Source organism: Herpailurus yagouaroundi, unplaced genomic scaffold, assembly GCF_014898765.1.
Source record: "Herpailurus yagouaroundi ecotype Mexico unplaced genomic scaffold, PumYag 197, whole genome shotgun sequence".
Lineage (NCBI taxonomy): Eukaryota > Metazoa > Chordata > Mammalia > Carnivora > Felidae > Herpailurus > Herpailurus yagouaroundi.
In genome coordinates, this window is record NW_024412428.1 from 27,945,171 (window position 1) to 27,964,477 (window position 19,307).

Genomic DNA, 19,307 nt, shown 5'->3' on the forward strand with positions numbered 1-19,307 from the left:
TGTGCCCAGAGCACTGTAGCGATACAAAAATAATTAAGACTAAAGCCCTGACCTTCAGGATTTGTAGTCTAGCTGAGGAGCAATGAATGTAAAGGCATTATCATAAAGTGATTACAAAGTGCTATCAGAGATTTGAATGCAAGGTGCAATGGAGACAAGGTTTTGAAGGTGGGGGTCACTGTTGAAAGGAGGCCCCAACATCTGCGGAGTGAACATCTGAATTAACACCTGAGCTAAGCCTTAAAGAGTATCTTACTTGTCAGGTCGGGGTCTACAACACCAGCCCAGCACAGCAGCCACTTGTAAGCTCTAGTCACGTTTCCCTCAAAATTTAAGAGCTGAAGGCAACTATGAAGGATCTAACTGGAAATAGAAACTCATAATTAACCCAAACCTTCCATTTCATCCTGCTAGTAAATATTCCCACTAACTCTGTCATTTTTCACAGGGCAGACAATAAAGAGAGGAGGTGCTGGGAAGAGACCAGAGACAGAACTGGGCTTACTCCGTCTTCGTCCTCTATGATGTCCTTCCCAATGGAGGCCAGAGTCGTCCATTTGCAATTATTTGTTGCCCTCACTGCACATCTTTTGTGAGCCTTGAATTTACACACTAAAAAAAAAAGTCAACCATTTCTAAATGAATATATACTTCTGGAATAATGATTAAAGGAAATCATAGCATGAAATTAAAAAGGAGGGGGTAGAAGAAAAACAATAATTTAAAATCTTAAATTACTCTTCAACAATAATAAAGGTACTCTGAAAATACCTTTCCAGAAGGTATTCACGTATTTATGATACATATGGCTATGTATGTATAAAGCTCTTTTTCAATCTATAGATTGCTACTTAGAGAGGTTCTACTTGTTCATAAATAAAACATAAAGGAAATGAATACAAAAGAATTAGTTCTTTAGGAGAAAGGAGACAACAGTCACATACGCACACAAACATAGAACTAAACAAAATTTAGTAATACAGAGGTGCTGGTAACACCCTATTTCTTAATCTGGATGTTGGTTACATAAATGTGTTTCATTTGTGAAAAATCCTATGTGCTGTACTCCTCTGATATTTGTATTTTTCTGTCCATATAATAAATTTAAAATGAAAGATTTGAAAATATCAGTAAGATAAAGAACAGGATAATTCAGAGGAGTTTTAAATTGCAAGTATGTCGAGAAAATACCCAGTCATCATGGGCAATAGGTTGATAAGGGTCACAAAGATGGCACTGTCTTTTAAAAGCATTATTGTTGGGATTACTACATTATGATGTAGACTAAAGTAGTGATGAAGAAATACGCTACATGCATCACTAATTGGCTCAGCAATAATATCAAAAAGGAGCCTATAAAAGAGACATAAGAGACACTGAAACCTACAAGACATTGATGAAAGAAACTGAAGACACAAATAAACTGGGGAAAATATTCCATGCTAATGGACTGGAAGAATTAATAATGTAAAAATGTCCATAGGACTGAAAGCAATATACAGATTCAATGCAATCCCTGTCAAAATTCCAATAGCATTTTTCAAAGAACTAAAACAAATAATTCTAAAATTTTTATGGAACCACAAAAGACTCCAAATAGCCAAAGCAATCTTCAGAAGGAACAAAGTGGAAGGCATCATGATCCTGATTTGAAACTATGTTACAAAGCTATAGTAAGCAGAGTAGTATGGTACTGGCGTAAAAACAGACACATAGGTCAATGGAACAGAATAGAGAACCCAGAAATAAATCCATACATAGACTGTATGGTAGACTGTATGGTAGACTGTAAAAACAACAACAACAAACCCACAAAAAAACCAAGCTCATAGAAACAGAAAACACATTGGTGGTTACCAGAGGTGGGGGCGTGGAATTGGGCCAAATGGGTGAAGGGAGTCAAAAGTACCAACTAAAATAACTAAGTCACGGGGATGTAATGTACAGAATGGTGAGTATAGTTAATATAATGAATTGAATATTCGAAAGTTGCTATGAGAGTAAATCTTAAAAGTTCTCATCATAAGGAAAAAATTCCATAACTACGGATGGTGACATGTTCCATTTGGGTAATCATTTTACAATGTATACAAATACCAAATAGAAAAAAAAACGAGAGAGAAATAAGAGGAAACAACCAGGAAAGAAGCAGCTCATATATGAAAAACAAGTAAACCACAGATTATTTGAGAAATTAACCCTTACTTATGAAAATCAGTACTTGAGTACTACTAAACTGATTTATCCTTTTAAGGACACCAATTATCCAAGCATTAGTGGATACTGACGTTACACCTGTTTCTGACTTTTCAGAATATATTTTTTTATTGTACTGTTTTATTCTAAAGAATATAATTAAAAGTTTGAGATCACTTTAGTGGAAATAACAAAGGTAACTGCTGCTAAATGCTACATGTAAGGTGACTCCGTTTCACATGATTTTTTAATGTCTAACTGTAAACTGCTAACAAATTTAAAAGATGGGTTATATGCCACTGGTTTAAGACAGTCCTAATTTAATGTGGCATGCAAATGAGAGGGTCAGGTAAAATCATGTTCAAAATGCTTCAGATGTCATGGATAGCCAATAGGTAAAAGGTCACTTAAGCTGAACTGTTTTTGGTTTTTTTTTGAGAAATATTAGTCTACATTAGTTTCATTTATCTGCTCTTTTGTGCACCTTGACAAATGCTTTCCTGGAAATCATACAGCTTTTGTTCTAAATGATTCTGTGACTCAAGCACAGATTTATATAGGATAACTAATTTTTTAATGGAATCTCATTGCTGATAAACAGTAGTGTAAAGAAACAGGAAGTATAAGCTTATACTATAGGAAGTTTAGGAAGTATAAGCTTAGTTTGAAAAACAGTTTTAGTATGACCTGCTCCCTTTCGGTCTCATGTTCTATTTTAAAATTGAGGTTAATTAGCATCCCTTGGTCTTTTCATCTGTTATGGTGTTTCTTAAAAATGTGGTCCTAGTTTTAGTTTTATTTGCAACATAATCCCCAGGTTTGCTTTTTAAGTACAAGTAAGTATTTGGTATTAATAGTCAATAATTGTTTTTTACAGAGAAGGAAGTAAAAGAGAGTAACAGGGAATAATTTCACAGCTTTTTAAAAATTTTGCCATTAAAAATCAAACAGCTCAGTAAAAACAAAAATTACACTTGTAATAATAAAGTGCTTCATGCAAAGAGTCTTGAAAATTGCAAAGTTGCTTAATATAGCATATAATAATAAAAAAATAAACCAGACTGTGATTATGGTCACTGAGGAATGGAAATTATTAATAAACACTTTAATTTTGTTAGGCGACAATTAGATTTCTCCAAATAAGTTATTGTGAAATAAATCACTTTTCCCTGACCTATAAAGCCATTATCTCAAAACCACAGAACTTAAAAATATATACTGACAAGTAACAAAATTATGATTTTTTATCTGCAATTTCCAGTCTACCACACTGAATCTTTCTAAGTGTTCAACACTGGCTATGATAAAAATTCATAGAATCCCATGTTAACATATTTGATGTTATTGATTAAAAGAGAAAAAAATCACCATTTAACTTTTTTTTGTTCAATTACTGTTTAAATAATTGTGAAGAACAATTATGGTTTGAAATTATAATTAACATTCTCAATTGATTTAGGGAATTATTTACAAAAAGTATTCTATCTTCTATTTTTCATTCATATATTTCATGTATGCAAGGCTTTAAAATAACAATTTTAGTAGTTATTCAACACAAACCCAGAAGACAAATCATTACAGCTTGTTTTACTGTGAAACACATTAAGTAAATTTAGTGATCGTTTCACACACTGGAAACTGATTTCCATTCCAATACAAAGTTATTCATTGTCACAGTTGAATGAAATTTTTTGTGTGTGTTTACATCTTTGTTATGTCTTTTAAAGCTTCTTGTATCCTATGCCTTTTGTTTTATCAAGCAAGCAGTTTATTCAGATTTGAAGGTAGTTTCTAAAGTTTAAGTATAACTTGGATTACAAGAAAATTATGCTAAATAACCACATTCTCATAAAATAAAAAGGTAACTTCTTTACACATTCATAAAACCCTTGGGATTTTTAAAGCCTTCTGGTGTATTTCTAACAATACCAAGGTAGGATGCCACAGGTTTAAAATTTTTATCAGCAGAGGGGTGCTCCTGGGTGGCTCTGTCGGTTAAGTGTCTGACTTCAGCTCAGATCATGATCTCACAGTTCATGAGTTCAAGCTCCACAATGGGCTCCGTGTTGACAGCTCAGAGCCTGGAGCCTGCTTCGGATTCTGTGTCTCCCTCTCTCTCTGTCCTTCTCCTGCTCAGGCTCTCCCTCTCCCTCTCTCTCTCTCTCTCTCTCTTTCAAAAGTAAATAAACATTAAAAAAAATAAAATAAAATTTTTATTAGCAGAGAAAATGAGTACTAACATTCTTCTAAAACTATTATTTAAAAATACAATAAAGAACCATAAAGAAGTCAGGAAGACTTCATTATTAACAGAATAACATAACAAACTTATTTAAAGACTTTTAAGTTTCTTATTCTCATCAGCTAATGTAATTTTCATTTTTCCTTTAAAATGTTTAGAAACGACTTAGTCATCCCAGCTTAAACTCAATTCACAAACAAATATATTTAATAATGCCTAATTCTCAAATCGGAAGAGTACCACAGAGTATCTCAGATCTGATATCTTTTTTTAGCATTTTTTTTTTTTTTTTTTTTTTTTTTTTTTTTGTAAAATGAGGTTAGGAGGCAACACTAAGGGGACCTTCGAAAGAACACCTCTGAGTATTAAAGACCGGGTAAGAGTAGACTCAGAGCTAGGAACCCTTTCAGATTACTAAAGTCATAAAGAGTAATTACACCTGATTTGCAATCATTGTTTAAATCTAAAAAACACAAAACAAAAACCAAAAAAAAAAACCACATGTAATGGCTCTTCCAAGTGTTTGTTTTCATGCATTTTCATGCATCAATCAGGCCATGATGCAATCTTCAATTATTTACCGGATGGATTTCTTACACAGCACAGCTACTAACTTCCCCAAGTTACTTGACTAGAAAAGTAGCTTTCCTGTTTATATTCTCTCACTTAATTTTCATAGTATCTCTACATAGTATAAATGACTATTATCTCCGTTTTACATATGAGGAAATGAAAGTCAAAAACAGTGGAACTATTTCTCCTGGTCACCGTTTGCAATGCTGGGAGCGGAACCAGAACCCTGAGGGTAAAACTGAGGAACTCTATTCTCAACCTCTGTGCGGTCTCATATTAAATAGCTGGAACTATGACGTATCTCAGATTTTATACCTTAAAATGAACAAAAACTGTGACTCTATTACTATTTTATTATTCAAGAATAAAAAGCTATTCAAAATTAAGACGTTTCTGTATTAGAGAAAAAAAATGCCAGTATTAATATTAGATATAGTTCAGAAAGTAAAGTGTGCTCACTGAGGTACGGAATTAAATAAATCTAAAGAAGTTATGAGTTTTCTTTTGGTAATTATTAGTATATTTGCTTCTATTGGTCACTGCTTTTTAATTAAGAAATGCACAAATCCTAATACGAAAACTACAGCATTGGCCTTATTTTTAGAAAAGGATGGCCTCCACGTAAATGAAACATAAAATGAAATAAAAGAAAACATTTAAAATAACGAAATAGAGGGGCGCCTGGGTGGCTCAGTAGGTTAAGCATCCGACTTTGGCTCAGGTCATGATCTCAAGGTTCGTGGGTTTGAGCCCCTCATCGGGCTCTGTGCTGACAGCTCAAAGCCTGGAACCTGTTTTGGATTCTGTGTCTCCCTCTCTGCCCCTTCCCCTCGCATTCTGTCTGTCTGTCTCTCTCTCTCTCTCAAAAATAATAAAAAAACATTTTAAAAAGTTAAAAAAATAATGAAATAGAAATAACAAACAATAGAAATTCTGTCAGCGTATGTGCTGTCCTCACTGAAAGTTTTGTTCTCCGCAATCAATTCAGAACAGAAAAAGAATTCTAGAAAACCAGCATGATAGACAAAGGCTAGAGATGTTTTGTGGAGCACCTGCTAGTTCCTCGGGAGCGAAATGCTACATTTTGATTTCTACTTCCTTCCTAATGATTCGTATACATCTTTCTCTTGGTAAAATATTTCCCCATCAGTCCTGTGGGCTCTGAGCTCCACTTTAAGCTGCAGTGAAACTTAAACACTGTGTTCCCACTGAGGTGCTCCCAGATGCAGCTCCCACCCGAGGGAAACGTTTCCCTGGGGTGATGTTTCTCTGTTCGCGGCACAGAAGTACCCACAAGATGTGGCAGCATCGTGCCACAGTGGTCAGTGCTGAGGGAGAACACAGGCTGGGCGCTACAGTACCTTCGCAGGACAGGCCGTGGGAGGTCACTCCAGAAAGACTCTCTCTGCACACGTTACAGAAAGTGGGTCGGGCATGGGAGCAAGCGTACCAGTTATGCATCCCTGAGAAATGTTCCACGTTAAACTGGGCCACCTAGAAACGAGACACAGGTTTGGCAAACAAGAGAAGGAGACGAGAGCGAGTTAACATTTGGAATGCATGAGTTATGATTAAAGTTTCAAATCCGTAATTTTTACAACAAGAACACTCTCCTTTAAGTAAAAAAAAAAAAAAAAAAAGAAAGGAAGGAAGAAATGTCAATATCAGATTTAAGCAAGTTACTTAATGAATCTACACATACTTTGCTTTGTGGAATATAGCTTTAGTTCTTCAGATAACATTGGTTTTCTAAGAACATGAGGCACCAGAAGAGAAGCCACTTTACCTCGTAAGGCTCTCTGGTCTGGACAGACTTCAGTGAGCTCATCCAATCCTCCATTTCCTTCCTGTTCTCAGCGCACAGCATTAGTCTTCTGAAGGGAGTGATTATCTGAAAGGGGAATTCAATCTAATGATTGTTAATCACCGAAAGGACAGATTACTGCAAAACTTAGCAATCGCGCGAGGAAATTGTATTTCTAAACTCAGAGTCCTCATTTCCTTGATGAAGCAAGTGAGAGTCTCTGTAACGTAAATAATTTTCTTTCTCTGAGTATGATACAATGGGGTCTAGGAAAGAAAACTTAGTTCTAAGGAGGAATTTCTTGTCTTTAAGCTCACTGCTATTTAGACTTTTTTAGTCCATTACCAAAGGCTGTGAATCCAAATCAACAATGTATTCTTACTTCATGGAAGGTATCTTGAAAAGTGATTTTAAGTATGCTTCGAAATAATTCATGGTAAGCTTCAAATTAGTACATAGTTTTCGGTATGGAAATAAAAAAAAAAATTGAAAACCAGAGGAATGCAACACGGAATGATTCATAATTGGTTTTTGACAATATCAACAATATTCTGTTATTAAATAATGTGGGATTTACATACCATTTCCACTGTCTATTTTAATATGATTTATATGAAGGATTGTTTCTTCGTTGTATAGAATTCCCCTACACTACTTTTTAGCGAGAGCCAGGGAGGGAAGAATTAACATAAAAACCCTTCGGTTGGCTTTAAGGGAAGAAAATAATTGTGACTCTTATATTTTTTCATGTCACTAAAGAACACAGACCAAGAGTCTTACAGCAAATGAAATGAAGGCTTTGTGCTGTTATAGCATCAAAAGTGCTCCAAAGTGAGATTCTGAAATGGCTTGAAATTAGCCCTATTTATGTGTGAATACAATATTCTGTTTGTAATCTTGAAGTTGCTAAGTCCTAAGCATTCACTGCAAAGAAGGGACTACTTATATACTTGTGGAAGAAGAGCAAAATTTACACACACACCTAGAAACTATTTCCAAATAATAAGTTATATATTTATATAGCAAATAACTTCTTAAGTTAGAAGCCATTTGATCGAGTGATAATCTACATACTTCATTATAGCACAGATTTCTGAAGTCATGAAAAAGGAATAATCATCTAAAAATAAAAGGAACAATTCCCAACAGGAGTAAACCAGCGTGCCTCAAATCAGTACTGTTCATCATAGGAAATAAGTCCGTTATTTAAAACTGTAGACACCAGCCCAATCTTAGCTACTCACCGCTCACTGCTTCCTTTCTTTGGTCTTTAGTGTAGACTGCACAATCCTTCTTTAAACCAAGGGGCCCTTTCATACATCTGACAGGCACTCACACTTAAATACAGTCAGCCAGAAGTCACATGGAGGAGAAGCATCAACCGTTCAGCTTTGGGTATTTGTTAATTGCATATGAAACTGAACAGAACCTCACTTCTGCATTTTCTTCTGTTTTCCACTACCCTCTTTGGATAAAGCTTTTCAGCAGTTGGTCACTTCTTTTCCTGAATAAATAGTTAATGAAAGAGCACTGACTCCCTCATTACTCAGGAGCTAAATGGATGCTTTATTGCTTCAAAATGTTTTTCTAGGACAGCTCATCCAATGCAGCAGAAGAGATACCATACTCTCCTGGCTCTGATGACTGGCATGGTACTCCAGAAATCTCCCACTTACACTGGACTGACTCAACAAATCTGACATTTACCTGAATAAGTATTTACCTCTAGCATTTATTTTTATTTATTTATGTATTTAGTTAGTTAGTTAGTTACTACACTATAGGATGAACTCTAAGGATTCCCTCTCTTTCATTTTGATCTTGTAGTGAGACAAATATCATTCAGATAAATAAACCAGGCTTGTTATTTTATTCTTTGATTTTGTTTTGTCGTTGTTGAATTCGAAGGAAAGCAGTATATTTGGTGGTTTTAACTATCTTTAATGCCTTTATATTCATCATAAGTCATCGTGAATTCAACAAAAAGGGGAGAAAAAGAATAGGGAAACAGCTTCTAATTTTTCTTATAGCTTTTGGAACTACATAAATGGCTCAATCCTAAAAATTTCAGCAATGTATATCACACCGATATGCCAATGAAGTAAATGTATAATTTTGCAGCTTCCTCCTTTTAACATAAATTTGTTTAAAAGTGGTCAATAATAAGCAAGTAAACATCATAGCACATTCTTGAGGCACCTGGGTGGCTCAGTCAGTTAAGCGTCTGACTGGCTCAGGAGGTGACCTCACACTTGGTGAGTTCAAGCCCTGCATCAGGCTGTCTGCTGTCAGCACAGAGCCTGCTTTGGATCCTGTCTCCCTCTTTCTCTGCCCCTCCCCTGCTCATGTGTACATGCTTGCTCTCTCTCAAAAATAAATAAACGCTTAGAAAAAAGATCATAACACATTCTTAAAATAAATGTTAAGTTTTTAAGAGCCAGAAATAACTATAAGCAATTTTGATTTATAGGCCTTGTGATCAAGGGTGATTAACAAATCCACTGATTATAGTTATAAGAAATATGTATGAAAAAGAAAATCTTTTGTAAATCATGATGCAGAGATGTCTGGTTTTGTGGCTACCGTATTAAAAATGCTTCCTCCAAAAGCCTGGAGTAGTCTGGGCCTAACTGAAGACAAGGCTGGTTTACCAACCAAACCCATAAAGTCTCCCAGATTGACCATTTCTCCTCTGGGGTAAACCCTCACCAGCCCACCAAAGCTCTGAGTTCTCTCCCCACCTTTTATTTGAATTCTTCCTCATATTCCACCTTTGTAGGAAAGAATAGGATAATCATAATTGTTAGCTGACAGGCTCTGGTTGTATCCTAACTAAACTCCCTTACACTACAGTGGTTTCTCATCCAAATCTTTATTAGGAAAATTATTTGAGAAGCAGCAAACTCTGAAAATTATTTGCTTCTCACTCTGAAAGTAGTATATTGAACTCAGCGTTTTTATTATGATAGGTGAGTAGTGTGGGAAGGTGGAAAGACAGAGGTGTGGGAGGGGGCTATTCCTAGGGAGGGTTCTTTGAGCCTGAGGGGGAGGACGTAGGCCAGGAAGTCTAGAAGACTAGAGCCCAGAGCCCAAGGCCCAGAACCCAGGGGTACAAACCATATGGGCTTTGCCTTAACAGTCCAGAAAAGAGATAAGGAGGTAAACCAAGGTTTGCTTGTCTGAAAAAGTGCTGTAGAAGATGAACACATAGGAGAGCCATCTAAATCCGTTTCCTAAGTGCTACCTCAAATAATATACAAACTCTCCATTAATAGAGATATTGCTCCATTTGGAGAGTTATTGGCCTATTTACTATTAATCCAACAACACTATTACCTATGGATAAGAATCAAAAATTTCTCAGTCTGCTAAAGCATATAAATACATAAGAAAGGAGACATTAAATACATAAAGTTCTATAGAAGAGTAACATTATAGTTAAGACTTTAAACACATAAACATGCACAGGGAAAAAAACCCCACAAATACTGTATTGGTCATCTTTCAGTGAGGGGATTACAGAGAATCATAATTGTATTTTTTGTTTGTCTATGGTTTCTAAAGCAAATACGTAGTACTTTTGTAACAAAACCACTATTTTTTTTTTTTTTACTAACAGAAGGATGGGAATTCAGAATTTAAAACTTTGCATTGTTCACAAGGAGTTCTTTTTTTTTATTTAAAAAAAATTTTTAATGCTTATTTATTTTTGGGAGACAGAGAGACAGAGCGTGAGCGGGGGAGGGGCAGAGAGAGAGGGAGACACGGAATCCGAAGCAGGCTGCAGGCTCTAAGCTGTCAGCACAGCGTCCGACACGGGGCTCAAACCCACAAACTGAGATCACGACCTGAACCGAAGTTGTACTGAGCCACCCAGGCGCCCCCGAAGCAGTTTTAAAGTTGGCTGCACATTAGAATCACCTGGGAGATTTTTAAAAAAAATCCCAATGTCCAGGCCACACTCCATACCATTTAACTCAGAACATCTGAGGCTGGGACCCAGCCGCCAGCTTTATTTTTTTTTTAACTTCCAGATAATTGCAAAGTGCAAGTATGTTTGAAAACCAGTGTCCTAAAGATATTTTACTTGTTCCCCACAACACTGTTAGAACTTAAGAAATGACAGAAGTTTCTGTAGCCAAGTGAATTACAGGGCATTGCTAGTCTGCAAATTCCCTATTGGAAGCCATTAAGGTAACAGCAGAGTGATTCAGCGCCCAAATTCTGGAGTCAGGCCCACTTAGAATGAAGACCAACAGCGTCCTTTCTTACTTGTGCGGCTGTGAACAATGTTTCCTCCTCTCTATGAGCCATCGTCTTGCACCTGCTAAGTGAGGATAAAGCATTAACTCCCAGCTCTACAGAGTGTGGTGTGGGATTAGTGAGACCATCCAAGTAAAGCATTCAGCACAGCGTCTGTTAGGAAACCAAAGCTCAGTAAATACTAGCATCACAGTTCTTGGCGCTGACAGCAATTATGTATCTATTTACAGACTTCTTCTGTAATGTATATATTTCTTTTTTAAGTGTGGTCCACAGTCCAAGACAACACAAACTGGAAGCAGTTCACTAACAAAATAGTCACTGACTAGCAAACCACCAAAACCAGAATAATGATAATGAGTTTTCTTTAGAAGATACTAGGAAAATATCAACAAACAGATTAGGAAAAATATTGTCTCCCCCCCCCCCCCCACCCAACCCCTCCCATTAACTGCACTGGGTCTCAGCTTCCTCACAGCAGGAACATAAGATGGCAAAAGGCTTGGCAGAGTGGAGGGCATCAGATCCCTGTGCAGTACTGAGAGAGCTCAGCATGCCCTCTCTAGTAGGTGTCATGCTTAAGACATTCACATAGAGAGTTTCTTCTTCCAACTTAGATTTTTGATTCTGCAGTGAAGGGCACTTTACAAACTTTTGTGGTAATTTTTTTTTAAGCTTGTCAGTTTAAAAAAAATTTTTTTTATGTTTATTTATTTTTGAGAGAATGAGAGACAGAGCATTAGCAGGGGAAGAGAAGAGAGAGAGAGAGAGAGAGAGAGTGAGAGAGAGAGAGAGAGAGAGACAGAATCCAAAGCAGGCTCCAGGCTCTGAGCTGTCAGCACAGAGCTTGACGTGGGGCTTGAACTCACGAACCTTGAGATCATGACCCAAGCCAAAGTCAGATGCTTAACTGACTGAGCCACCCAGGTGCCCCAAACTTCTGTGGTAATTTTAAATGTCCAACAAACTTTTTCCACTAGGAAATCCTTATTTCTTTACACCAAACTGATCACCTCTGCTCTATCAAAATACTTAAAAATAAACTATATACATTTCATTTTCCTTTTTATTTTTTAATACTGGCTTTATTGAGATATAATTCACAATACTAGTCAATCCATCTGCTTAAGCGGTACAGTTCAATGGTTCTTATTGTATTTACAGCATTGTATAACCATCACCATAATCTATTTTAGAATGTTTTCACGTCAGAAAGGAACCTTCTTAATAACAGTAACTCGCCATTTTCCTCCGAATCTGGCCCCACCCCCAGCCCTAGGCAACAACGAATCTACTTTGTCTCTAGTTATGGAATGAATACATCATGGAAATAAAAGGCACAGCATAAGGAATATCGTCAATGACATTGTAATAGCACTGCATGGTGACAGAGGGTAGCTAGCTACCCTGGTGGTGAGCACAGCATAAGGTTTACAGTTGCCAAGTCACTATGTCATACACCTGAAACTAATGTAACATCGTGTGTCAACTACACCCAAATAAAAAAAATTAAATATTTTTAAATTAATTTTTTAATTAAAAATTACTTTTTTAATTAAAAAATAAAACTAGGTCTGACATCAAGCAAAATTGAAGCCATGTTTGATAATGACTACATAATTAATCCGTTTAAATCAAATCAGTTTCTTGACCCAAATTCATCTATAAAGTTACCCTGCTATCCCGACTTGAAATTCAAAATCAGTATCACTTTCTAGAGATGTCATGGCAAAAATAAAAAAGGGAAACTTTAAAACATGGAGTAAGAAAAGAGATGGACAGGGGCGCCTGGGTGGCTCAGTCGGTTAAGCGTCCGACTTCGGCTCAGGCCACGATCTCGCGGTCTGTGAGTTCTAGCCCTGCGTCGGGCTCTGTGCTGACAGCTCAGAGCCTGGAGCCTGCTTCCGATTCTGTGTCTCCCTCTTTCTGACCCTCCCCTGTTCATGCTCTGTCTCTCCCTGTCTCAAAAATAAAATAAACGTTAAAAAAAATTAAAAAAGAAAAGAGATGGACAGCATTGCAACATGGATGAACCTTAAAAACATTATGCCAAATGAAAGGAGCCAGTTACAAAAGACCACATACTGTGTGATTCCATTTATATGAAATGCAGTACTTATTTTTTTTATCCTTAGTGATTAATCCTGAACTGCCTGATTGAAATGAAAATTCATATGCAGTGAGAAGTCTTTCTTGGATAGCAGAACTAACAGGAAGTCTAAGTGTACTCGTAACAATTTTCTATTGCCTGAATTTTTATAACTTAGGGGATATAATTTGACTTTTGTTAAAGCCAAATCAGGTAGAATTATGTCTTTTTAAAACTAGGTTTGCTATAGTTGAAGTTGCCAAATGCTGGGTCTTAACATACCTGCCTCTTCCAGCCTCCCTCAAATATATATATCCAACTCTTAAGTGGTGTATGTTGATTTTTTCATTCCTCTTGTATGAAAGGAAATAATTCACTTGAACAATTTAAATGCGCCAGAATGCAATGTAGTCTCTCATCCTAAGTGAGTATCATGAGGGTAGAGACATTTACTCCCTTATTTCAAAGTGGCCCAGGGCACTCTACATCCAAGAGCACAGGTCCTCAACCACATGGGTGCACCTGCATGGAGCTAAGAGTTTTTATAAAATATACAAAACTTAGCTAGTCATGCTCCAAACCAGACTTGGTAAATCGAAATCTCATTTTGGAGGGAGGCATGGATCATTTCAGACGTAATCAGTAGTTTGGCAAAGCTATACAGGTGATTCTGATGCACATCTTTGCTTATCAGCCGTGAAGGGCAATGGAAGCATCCAACCTGTCCATTAATCAAGTCAGGATCTGGTCTAAGTAATGCAGAGAAAGTGCTGTTAATCTTTACGGCTCCGTATCTCCCTTTTCAGGACCCTTCTGCTCCCCAATTTCCAGTGTTCTCATCTGTACCTAACAGAATTCCTTTGTATGCTATCAATCTGAAATAGTCTACCACCTACAGCACCCGAAGGGATATAACAGAAGTCACCAAATGATGACCTCTGATGTTTTTGTTTGGTCAATCTGTTTGAACCCAGAAGTGGTGAGTTATAAAACAAAAACAAGTTAAAATCCATTTTAGACAGGTACTTTGCTCATCACAGTACAAGCAGCTTAGACCTATTTTCTTCAGCTGGCCACTTCATACACTTAAATTACCAAGTGGCCCCTGGAGGCATTTGAGTTCGCAAGTCCCGCATAGATAGACTGACTCCTTTTTCTTCTGGGATCAATACTTCACTGTTTCATCATCCAGTTGCCCCGAGTCCCATCTATTTTCTAAGATGACAACTTCTGACGTAAAAGTAAATTTTTCTGAGGCACTACCAGATGATAAAGGTTCAATGCGTATTTTCTCCCAAATGATGCTTGAATTTTAGTGGGAGACTAAGAAAAGTACAGTCACAACAAATGCGCATCTGGCAAAGGAAGAGCTATGGACATTTTCAGCAGATAGTATAATTTAAGTCTGTAAAATAACAGAATTGTATATTAGGAAGAGACATTATTATACTGCTGCAATATAGTAAACACACATGATATAGCTGTAAACACTGTGGAATCTGCATTACGTGCTCGTGAAGAGAGTAGTTCCATAAAATCGCAGAGCACACATTTAACAATATGTCAAATGATGTAAAATAACATACAAAGATGTAGTGGGCTAACGATAAGACTGAGGTTGACAGGTAATTCACATACACTCAAGAGCCAATTATTAACCCATTGCTGGAATTTATAGGGAAATCCTGCCATGCCGATAGCACACTATTGTGAACAGGATCCTAAATCATATGGCTTGGATGCTGAACTAAGGTCTTCCTATTCCCTTTCAGAAGGCTCTACAAATTCTTTCAGATGTCTATTTAGAACTATATTTAGATTTATACAGAAAACACACATACACAACCTTTACTGAAAGTTAAAGAGGATCTTTGAAAGTCATTCTACCCCTCTGGTTTTGGCTGACTGATCATCCTTCCAATGGATGAGTCATTCTAGCTGAATAACAACGTACTGATCTTTGTGGGCATTCCTGTAATGTAGACTAGGAAGTACCAAACATCTGCATAGGTTCTCAAAATAAAGAGGGAGGCATTAGTCATGAACACAGGGAAGTCTGCCCCGATGCTGCTTACTTTTCTAAGGAGAAGTTATATATCATTTGTATATATAACATTAACTTCAAAAATGAAGCTATAAATCAAGTAATTACCTAAACTTTGGTATAAATAATTGAGAATTCTGTAGCATAGGGGCGCCTGGGTGGCGCAGTCGGTTGGGTGTCTGGCTTCGGCTCACGGTTCGTGAGTTCGAGCCCTGCGTCGTGCTCTGTGCTGACAGCTCAGAGCCTGGAGCCTGCTTTGGATTCTGTGTCTCCCTCTCTCTCTGCCCCTCCCCCGCTCATGCTCTGTCTCTGTCTCTCTCTCTCTCAAAAATAAATAAACATTAAAAAAATTTTTGAGAATTCTGTAGCATAATATGAAATTCGTGACAAAATTCTACAAAGAAGTGCAAGTATGGACAGAATCAATTTTGATGGAAGTTTTTTTGTAAATATGTAAAACTATTATTCTGAGAAATGTACTAATTATAGAAAGGAAAAAGACCTGTGGACAAGAGCAGAACGTCTTTGCCAAGAAGATGTCTGTCTTCTTATCTACAGGAATACTTGACTACAAACTTACGGCAAAAAGACAATATCTCATTGATTCTTTTTTAAATTTTTTTTTTTAACGTTTATTTATTATTTTTGGGACAGAGAGAGACAGAGCATGAACGGGGGAGGGGCAGAGGGAGAGAGAGACACAGAATCGGAAACAGGCTCCAGGCTCTGAGCCATCAGCCCAGAGCCCGACGCGGGGCTCGAACTCACGGACCGCGAGATCGTGACCTGGCTGAAGTCGGACGCTTAACCGACTGCGCCACCCAGGCGCCCCGAGCACAGTATCTCATTGATTCTTTAATCAGCTCTGTAAATTAAGTATGGAATTAGTTTTGTTACAATACATTGAAGAGAAAAAAACAAATGTAGATACTAAAGGGGTTGTCTACAATTAGCTAATACACTCCTTATATGAGGAGTTAACAAAACAGTAATAGCAGTGTTATAACAAGTAAAGTAAAATCAAAATCAAAAGAAAACATTATTCCTTCACTGCGAAATACTAAATTCAGAAACTATGGGCAATCTCTCTCTTCCGCAGCTTCTGCATATCCAGGCTTTGTTTGAGAAGAACGATGGAAAAGAAGCAGAGTTAAAATCTAGCAACGCCTACTGAAGAATGAGGGGTCAAGTAGAATGGTGTGAAAGGTTTGCTTTAAAACATTCCAGAGAAAATAGGGAAAGAGAGAGATGAGATGAAGCAATGTGGCAACACGCAGACGGCAGCAGGAGCTGGGCAATGGGAATGTGGGGTTCACAGTTACCCTGAGTTTGTATGTATTTGAAAGTTTTCACAGTGAAAACAACTGTACCCAAACATCGGGGAACCCCAAGCAAAACTCTTCAAGGAACTAAGGAGGTGAGGGACCTGGGTGTCTTAGGGATATAGGCTCTATTCAATCCTTGCTCTGTACTCAACTTGCAGACCATACCTGCCAGGACTCAAGTTTCTGACCTTTTATGGCCTTCTCTTGTATCAAACTCAAATTAGATGAATAATGTGGTCTCCTTAATCAAATGACCTGAAATGTCCATAGAAGCTGAAGAGGTAAGTCTTCCAATCACTGAGTGAGATGGGGTGGGATGGACTGAGCTGAAGACAGCGTTGCAAATCTTACTTCCATAATTCTTTTTTTTTTTTTTAGGTTTGTTTATTTATTTTGAGAGAGAGAGAGAGAGAGAGAGAGAGAGCATGAGCAGGGGAGGGGCAGAGAGAGAGAGGGAGATAGAGAATCCCAAGCAGGTTCTGTACTGTTAGTGAGGAGCCTGAACTGGGGCTCAATCTCACTAACTCTGAGACCATGACTTGAGCTGAAATCAAGAGCTGGATGCTTAACAGACAGCCATCCAGGTAACCCAACTTCCATAATTCTTTTTTTTTTATTTTTAAATGTTTATTTATTTTTGAGAGACAGAGAGAGACAGAGCACCAGCAGGGGAGGGGCAGAGAGAGAGGGAATCTGAAGCAGGCTCCAGGCTGTGAACTGCCAGCACAGAGCCCAACGTGGGGCTCAAACCCACAAACTGTGAGCTTGTGACCTGAGCCAAAGTTGGACATTCAATTGACTGAGCCACCCAGGTGCCCCATTGACTTCCATAATTATTGAGCTTTGATGACTCTGCTTAAGATTAGGTCGGCACAAAACCTGCTTCTTGACTAAGAATAATGGCTTCATAACAAAGTCATTGTCCATGTTAATCTGATTTTCCTCTATAACCTAATATTGTTTTTTTTTACTGCCTTAAAGTATTAAATATAAATAAAACATAAATTCTGATATGTTTCCATGAAAAAAGGAAGCACAGATTTCAATGCTATCAAGTACCAACCTTCTCATTACATACCCAGGATTTCCAATGTATCTCACATTCTAAAAAGTGAATTTTTCCTTTATTTCAATGTAAAAATCCAAAATACTCTAAAATCAAAATTTTACTGAAAGCATTTAATAAAATATTAACAATAAAATAGAGACATGTAAGCTGGCAGGACCCAGGTTTCAAACAAGCAAATGAATTCAACATGGCCTAATTCATATCGTGTTAGAATCTATACAGAAAGTGTTAAAGAAAGCCATCTATTTAAAATCTTTTGGGGACTATCTAGTCTTTAAGATTCTGTTCCAGAGTAAAGGGCCTACTTGGAACTTCCCAGAAGCCTCTGGTTCACTGGAGAACCAAAGATGGAAGGACATAGTGAAACCGCAGAAGAAAAAGGTGGTCCCTGTGCAGGCTTCGCTGCCCTGCCCTGCTCTCTCTGGAGAAAGGCATGGCAAAGGCCTCAGGGAGTCTATCAAGAGAGACTTTCCATGATGCTTACTGGGGTATCCTATTCTATCATTTATATAGGTAAATTACATGTATAATAATAAACCACTGCTTCTTTGAAGACTTTGATAAAGAAAGTTTGGATTCAAGTCGGTATTACCAGTTTCTTAGAATTCAAAAAAACTGTAGTTATTAATGTTTGATCAATCCCTATGGCATTAGTTTCCTGTTGCTGCTGAACAAATTCTCTTCAGTTGTGGTGGTAAGAAGTTTAAAGTCAAGGTGTCCAAAGGGCTGCATTCCTTCTGGAGGCTGTAGGGAAGAACCTTGTTTTTTCCTCTTCTAGAGGCTACCCTCGTTCATTGGCTCATGGCCCCTTCCTTGCACCAAGCCAACTTCACATATTCCCTGATTAATTCCTCCTGCCTCCCTTTTACAAGGGCCCCTGTGATTACACAGGGCCCACTGATAATCCAGAATGATCTCATCTCAAGATCCTTAACATGATCAAAACTACAAGGTCCTCTGCGCCATATAAAGTGACATTCACAGGTTACAGACATTAATTAGGATGTAAATATCTTTGGGATCCATTCTTCAGCCTGCCACACTCATAAAATAACTATGATACACAATTACAGCTTTTGCTATTGTAATAGTGAACTGGGAAATCAATGAGACTATAATCTATTTTCCTATTATATTCATAATTCTAATTACTATCCATGGATGCAAACAACCTTTCCTCAGAAGAATTAATAGTTAAGTTCTTGAAAAATAAGAAGGGTGTAGGGGGCCGTAATCTTGATAAATAAGCAGAATGATTACTTTTGCAGATCTTACACTTTCAGAGTGCTTTGCTGTCAATATGATCACATATATTATCTCATTCCATCTTTCATATGAAAGGTCCATGTAGGATTTGAAAATGAATTCTGTCTGCCTCCCTAGCCATCTACTAGCAAGGAAGGAATATCAAAGAGTTTACTGACATTACCCTGGACGAACAGGCAGAAAAGGCTTCACATGCTGCTCACTTTTTCTTCTCTTAAAAATGATCAGGGCAACTGTACAGTTATATCTCAATCCGATACATACTTGGAGATTCTTTAAAGATGAGCAAGAAAAGGTGCTGGTAAATTAATAATAATGATAATGATAATGATGATAACAAGAAGAAGAAGAAGAAGAAGTTGAAGGAGAAGGTGAAGGAGAAGGAGAAGGAGAAGGAGAAGGAGAAGGAGAAGGAGAAGGAGAAGGAGAAGGAGAA

At 37.4% G+C, this 19,307-nt stretch overlaps 1 protein-coding gene across 8 annotated transcripts in view; it reads right to left on the reverse strand.

The window, feature by feature from the left end:
• DGKH (diacylglycerol kinase eta) overlaps positions 1 to 19,307 on the reverse strand; it is a 179,468-nt gene that overhangs the window by 66,391 nt on the left and 93,770 nt on the right. For 7 of the 8 annotated variants that reach the window (XM_040448539.1, XM_040448537.1, XM_040448538.1 and 4 more), the window contains 3 exons: positions 6,798 to 6,902; positions 6,373 to 6,505; positions 506 to 612 (listed from right to left, as the gene is read on the reverse strand). In XM_040448539.1, coding sequence (XP_040304473.1) covers positions 506 to 612; positions 6,373 to 6,505; positions 6,798 to 6,902 — 345 coding nt within the window. Of the gene's footprint in view, positions 1 to 505; positions 613 to 6,372; positions 6,506 to 6,797; positions 6,903 to 8,059; positions 8,273 to 19,307 lie in introns of those variants that run through there. The other variant, XM_040448545.1, reaches the window with a different exon arrangement.